The sequence below is a fragment of the Sander lucioperca genome, chromosome 8, assembly GCF_008315115.2.
Source record: "Sander lucioperca isolate FBNREF2018 chromosome 8, SLUC_FBN_1.2, whole genome shotgun sequence".
Lineage (NCBI taxonomy): Eukaryota > Metazoa > Chordata > Actinopteri > Perciformes > Percidae > Sander > Sander lucioperca.
In genome coordinates, this window is record NC_050180.1 from 19,141,326 (window position 1) to 19,148,073 (window position 6,748).

The 6,748-nt window shown below is 41.7% G+C and overlaps 1 protein-coding gene across 2 annotated transcripts; it reads left to right on the top strand.

The window, feature by feature from the left end:
- Positions 1 to 201: 201 nt before the first annotated feature.
- cfap91 (cilia and flagella associated protein 91) lies at positions 202 to 5,539 on the top strand. 2 transcript variants are annotated; one of them, XM_031295330.2, is made up of 17 exons: positions 202 to 830; positions 963 to 1,039; positions 1,288 to 1,445; positions 1,548 to 1,628; positions 1,797 to 1,853; positions 1,955 to 2,133; positions 2,261 to 2,438; positions 2,852 to 3,009; positions 3,126 to 3,302; positions 3,401 to 3,537; positions 3,618 to 3,731; positions 3,827 to 3,898; positions 4,047 to 4,193; positions 4,274 to 4,495; positions 4,628 to 4,776; positions 4,869 to 4,960; positions 5,238 to 5,539. In XM_031295330.2, exons 1-17 carry the CDS (start codon positions 743 to 745, stop codon positions 5,444 to 5,446), a joined length of 2,295 nt encoding a protein of 764 aa, XP_031151190.1. In that variant the 5' UTR covers positions 202 to 742; the 3' UTR covers positions 5,447 to 5,539. The 2 variants fall into 2 exon arrangements, with proteins under 2 accessions (XP_031151190.1, XP_031151194.1); XM_031295334.2 differs by having other exon boundaries at positions 203 to 326.
- Positions 5,540 to 6,748: the final 1,209 nt, after the last annotated feature.

Consider the following 6,748-nt stretch of genomic DNA (forward strand, 5'->3'; position numbering starts at 1 on the left):
ATTCCACCTCAATAAAGTAAAAGCTAATAATACCTATTAAAAGTAATGCAAATTATGAAGGGCGGGGGACCATCTATGGGAGGAACCGAACCGCTGGTTCCGGGAGGATGTTTCCGTTCTTTGCCCCTATGAAATCGTGTTTTTTACCCGTCGGTTTGGTACTGAGAATGGCTTTTAATACTACGATACCCATGAGCCTCAGCCACTGTTGCGAGAGGAGAAGTAGTCAAAGGCACGAGTCAGAGCTGGAGCAAAGAACTCTTCGTCGTTGCAGTTGGAAACAGTGCATTTACCAAGAAGCTACTGATTTAAACCAACTGATGAAGGTGTTGTCACAATTCTACAGAACAATTGTTTTAGCTTCTGCTACTGTTGGCGTGGGACTGAATTTTAAGTTTAGTGATTGGATGGTTCTTGCCGAAATAATCCTTTAGAGTCGTAATTTACTTCTCTCCTTGCATGTGTTCCATGGATGTATTCATGTTTGTTCGGTACATTGGCTTGAACATTTTACTTTCATTTGACAAAGAGCCATCATTTTAGTTTCATATCGGTCAGTGCTCCAACTGTCATCCGCCTGCCGTTTTGTGCAGAAAATGAAATAAATAACCCCTCCCACTTTCAAACGCTCAGTTTACCGTCTCCATGGTTACATTGCTAAATACCGCAGCGTTCATTGACGTTGTGCATCGGAGAGAAATTAGAGAAAGAAAAAAACACTGGTTTTAATTGAAATAAGAAAATGAGTGTATCTGTGACTCGCACAATTTCTAAGAAAAATGATACTAGTAAAGTTGTTAGGCGGCAACGGGTTTATGACCACTTGTACGGTAAGTAAACTTAGCTAGCTAGCTAACTAGCTAACGTTAAACGCCAGCTGACGCAAGCTACCATTTGAAAACTTGCTAGCTAACGCTAGGCTAACTCATTTGGTTGACATCACCTGAACTGTTTCGCCACAGATCCAGTTTACACAGTGTCATCGGAGGCAGACCATGCCAGGTCCACCCTCAAGGCCTATGCGTCTAACGACCGAATCGTAAGACGTTTGTACTGAAATATTGTACTGTGTATCATTAAATGTAACGTTACTTATTTTCTTTTACACATTGAACACTGAGCGTAACTCATAATTCACCTACTTTCTGTTCTCTCCTCTCCTCTCCTCCTATGACTGACCCATGGCCAATATTGTTTCTCAGTTGTTACTGTTTACACATGAGGAGAAAAAAAAAGGATTAAATGTGAAATGCACTCACAGACTGTATTTCTCCCTGCCTTTATTAGAGGAAAGTGCCTGAGTTTGGGTCTATGTTCAGTAACCTGTTCCACCACCCACGGTATACTGTTCAACTGGACCCTGCAGACCCAGTACCGGCCTCTATTGATCGTCGCTGGCGAGGCCACACAGAACAGCGCAGAGAGGCACTGCAGCAGCTGGCTGGGTAACCCCAACAGACACCATTTAGTTGAGCAGCAGCAGCTACTGAGTTACTCATTATCATTACAAATATAAAATGTGGCCCTTGGCATTATCTTCTTGACAGAGTTATTCCAAATGCTCAGTCATGGCTGAAAAGGGAGGAGTGCTATGTGACCGGAGCTGATCGCTGGAAATACTTTAAACGGTTTGATTAGCCTGCCTACATACTGAATCTGTGAATATAGTGGAATTAAGTCATTCTAATCTCAGTTGTGCATCACTTACCTCAACCTGATATTATGACAGTTAACTAAAGATAACTGCCACAGTTCCCACATTAAATATTGACATAGTTCCATTTTGTTTCCTTTAGCCCTCTGATTCCTTTTTCACAGCAGGTTCCCCCAGATGTGATTTTTGCGTTGCCTAAGTAAGTTCAGCGGTTTCTCACGCTTCTTTTTTTGCCATTTCTGTTGTGTCCTTTTGCTGGTAGAGGGTACATCCTCCTTTCCATACTTTTTGTCTCATCAGAGAAGACTTTGTATCAACTTGTGGAACGAATGCTGAGCATCAGCCCACCCACTTCACTGTGGGGGTCCAGACAGACTACAGGGAAAGTGAAACACAGACAGAACCGTACAGCCCTGAGTATGTGGTACAACCTGGGACAACTCCCGCAGAGCTCCTGCAACTGGCAGCTTTGACTTGGGGTACATGATCAACTGTTGAGATCTTACTTACATAGACTATAATGGGCAATTACCTTTGTTAAAAACATACATCTGCAGCCTTACTGGTGCTCTCAGCTGAATAATTTACCTTTACCGTTCCCCTTAGGTCGTGGTCTACCTGCAGGCCTGGCAGAAGTGGAAATGATAGAGCGGGCACGTGCCAAACGAGCTTGGGAGGCCACCCTTCCTCCATTGAATGACCTTAGTCAGCTGGACAAAAGGAGACGTATAATGGAGGAGATGGAGGTCAAAGAGTGGGCTTTCAGAGAGGGAGAAATCGAGAAGTGAGTGACGCTGCGCCACAGTAGCTTCTTTTTTTTTTTTATCCCTATCTGATAAAGACAAGATAAGACCAATAGAGAGGTAACTACAGCAATTACACATACACATACAATTACCACTACAGCAAACCATAAAATCCCCAAACTTATGTAGCACAGTGCATTGCTGTCTCTTTGATACTACCACTGGGAGTTGGAAATTTGCTGACACATGAGTTTGAACAAAATTCTTCCATTGTAAAGGCAGTTTCTCTTATCAAAATGCCACAAACAAAGTACTGTGGCTGATACTGTCAATCTAAGAACTTATTAAGCAGTCTCGGTGAGCCCTCCTCCCCCTTTGTTGTTCCTGCTCTCTGTACAATGCAAAATCTGCCCTTCTGCAATGCTCTCCCTGTTTTGTGGGTCCTGGCCAGGTTGCAAAAGGCCCGTCTTGCTTTGCTGAAGGACCTCTTGAGGCAGAGAGATGAGGCCCAGAAAGAAGTCACAAACGAGAGACTGAACCAGATATATTCTAAGCACCAAAAGGACAAAGAGACCAAGCTGCACAAGATTCACAATGACTACAGCAGGTGTAAGACAACCGCTGCCTCTGCTCTAAAATAATATCCAGATCATAAATGTATTATGCAAGGCTTTGTTTCATTCCTTGTCATCTATCTCCTTTTTTCATTGTTGTATTGTGGGCAGCACTGAGAAAACTGGAAGCCAAGAGGAGAAATGTGGAGGGGAAGCTAGAGCAACTTGGCATTGTCAGAAAATATACAGATTCTCAGACATATCCCCCTCGGAGCCGCAGGGATACATTCACCAACAGGAAGACCCACAACAATGAGTTAAAAAGCCACTACTTAGACACATATGAAGGTCTGAATCTAAAAAGTGGATAATTTCCATACTAGCATCAGAGATTACAGTATAATTTTATTTAGAAGGTAACTTTTAACTGTTTGTCATCGTCATAGGTTTGCTACAGCTAGAGGCAGGACTCTCTGCCTCAGTCAAGCGATGGGAGAAAAGACCTAAACCTAAAGTCAACATCATCAAGAATGTGATCAAGCACCCTGCGAGCAGAGAGGTAGAACTGATGAAGAAATACAAGGTAAAGCAGAAAGAAATGTGTTTATCAAGCATATCACTTAAGTTCTACCTACACATGAATTAACAAGGGTGGCTCCACAGGCCCTGAGAGAGGAGGAGAAGGAGCAAGTGTCCAAGAAGTCTTCACGTTTTCTTGTCAAGAAGGAGAAGCCTGTTCCTCGTCCTGTCACTCCCAGAGTGGTGGAGCCTCCAGAGGTCAGCTAATGTTTCTGTTTTTAATTGACGCAGACCTTGTTCATCCTAAATGTTCAATTTTGTTAATGCTAATTCATTTATATGTCCCTCATTAGGGGGATGAGGAGATAGAGCTCGCAGTCATCCACTTGCAGAAACTACTGAGAGGAAGGAGTATCCAATACGAGGTCTGAACATGTCTACACGCACGTGTGTGTGCGTGTTTACCTGCATGTATGACTTTCATATGCTTGACGGGCCTACAGAAATGTTTGGCATATGTTTCAAACTGTAAGGGCATCTCTATTCACGTCTGTCTGTGTTGTCTTCTGACAGATGTTTAAGGGCAAGGAGAACCATCTGGATCTTATTCAGGAACTAAGGACCGTCCACGCCCTGCAGAGGGAGGAGCAAGAGCTACAGAAAGCTGACAAAGGGCTCGTAATGACCCTTAAAAATCAGAGGGACAAACATAGACACAAGGTGAAACACACAGACACATTCGCATACAGAAGTTTACAAACTCCAAACAATCTCATTACGCCTTTTCTCTCCCCTCCCAGACCACTCAAGAGGAGGCGTCTCAGGCCAGAGTGGTCGGTGCAGAGCTTGAACACCTGTTTGACGCCTTGTCCAAGGAGCTGATTCATCTCCAGGAAGAGCGCAGGATCCATGCCTTTACACTATTGGCTGAGAGAGACCGTCGCCTACGAGAGGCGGAGGAGAGTGGGAGGAGACAGGTGGAGGAGCGCAGACGCAGAGAAGAAGATGAGATCTTCAGACAAGTGTGTAGATGTGTCATTTTTAGGCTATAGTAATAAGAATAATGTGTGTGTGTGTGTGTGTGTGTGTGTGTGTGTGTGTGTGTGTGTGTGTGTGTGTTTTAATGCATGTTGTGTGTCCTTAATGCATCACAGGTGGTACAGGTACACCAGGAAACTGTGGATTTGTATTTGGAGGACATCATCCTAGAGACCTTGGAGCAGACAGCTGACCAGCAGGCCAGAGAGGAGATCCACAGGAGGGCGAAGGAGGTCAATGACATTGCTTATGCCATGGAGGAAAGGTAATGGATACCTCTGCATGTCTGCTAATGTTTTGTATTCAGAAATGTAACCGATAATAATAATCAAGAATCATTTTTTTGTGTGCGAGTAGCCGGAGCAATCTTCAGTCGGAGGAGATTGTGTCAGAGTTGGTGTACAGTTTCCTTATCCCAGAGGTCCAGAAGATCACAGTCAGACAAAGAGGTTTGGGAGATTTCTATTTTTTCACTGTATTCACACACATTTTGATCATAGAATTCAAAATCAAAATGATATTATGATTATAAGTAGACAGTATTTGTATCAACAATTAGAAATGGGTAGAAAAGGCACCATGTTTCTTAAAAGCAAGAGATAATTTATCTCTTACTTTTAAGACCCTTTCTCTTAATAAAAACAAACAAAACATGAAAATGGAATGATAAAGTTAAAGGTCAGATGCTTTGCTCACTGGTCTAACCTTGTGATTTCTCTCTTCCAGTGCTCCAGAGGCAGCATAGACACTTGCAGGCAGCTCGCAGCATCATTCACGGAACTGCAGAACATTCTGGGATACTTCCTAGTACTCTGGAGGCCCCACAGTTGACCTGTCCCTCTGAAAGAGCCTCCAACCGAGTCCTCGAGATGATTAGCCAAGTGGAGCAGGAGAAGGGGAAGGAAACAAAGCAGCACCACATTCAAACTGAGTAAAGAGAGGGCTAAAAATCCCCAAAAAGTGTACTGAGATGCAGTCTAATGACTGAATTTGTTGTTCATATTATTAAAGTAGTAATTAAGTATTAAGTAATTTCCATTATCATCATTGTGAGTTTAGGGCTCAATTATAGCCCTTTAATTATTACTTATTATTACATATTGTATCTAGAATTTACAGTATATTCCCACCTTTTCTGACAGGATCAAGTACAAGCTCCATTTCCATCTGGGGAGTTGGGCTGCTGTAGGGGTATGGAGGATTCAGGGGTCCCTGATTAAGCACTTCTCATTTTAAGTTGACAGAGAGTGACTTAATAGATATCTGAGGATGTTTCAGGGATGCATTTTACAGAGGGATTCATTCATTTGGTGACTTATTTACTGAGAAGAAAATGTGCTTTAAAGTGGCAAAGGAAGTTCTCCAATTATTACAACAATCTGAGGTCAGTTACTTTCTTTAATTATCCTATACTTTGATTTAACCATGACAACTACAGTATGTCCATCAACATGAAAGCCTTATATAGCACAAGTGTCAAACTCAACTTCTCTAAAGGCCACAATGGAAAATGAGAATCACATCCAGGGCCAGACATGTTGAGTTTATTGACATGCTTTTATTCCAAAAAAGTCAAATATCTTTGCTTGTATTATTGCATGTCTCATATGGTCTTCTCACGTACAGTTTGGTCTACAATGCTCCAAAAAAGTCAGCAAAAAAGTTCCTTAGCCATCATAGAATTAAGTAAATCAAGCAAAACAAAGATTAAATTTTTAATAGCAGCGACCACACAGCTGACTCCCAGCAACCTGTTTAACAGCCTGAATATGAAAACTATCTGCTTCTGGGGGAATTTCTGTGTCGAGTAATTGCAGTCTGAAAAAATAGTTTCCTATCTTTTTGGTTTGGCAAACATTAAGGCGGTCCCAAATGACCGTGGTAAAGTTGGTTTTATATTGGACATTGGATATTCGACACATTCGAAAAATCTATTATGCGGCTTGCCATTTTGACCTATTCATGTCAAAATACTTCTGATGAACTCAGCTAACCCCCCTACACATAACACAAAGCTTATTTTTTAAAAAAAAAAACATCCTTTGATTTTTAAAATATGTTTTAATATAAAAAAAATGCTATAAATCTATTATGTGGCCTGACCTTTTGACCTATTCATGTCAAACCACTTCTGATTAACTCAGCTAACCCCCCTACACATATCACAAAGCTTCTTTTTTCAAAAAACTCATCCTTTAATTTTTTTAATATTTTTTAATGTAAAAAAATGCTATAAA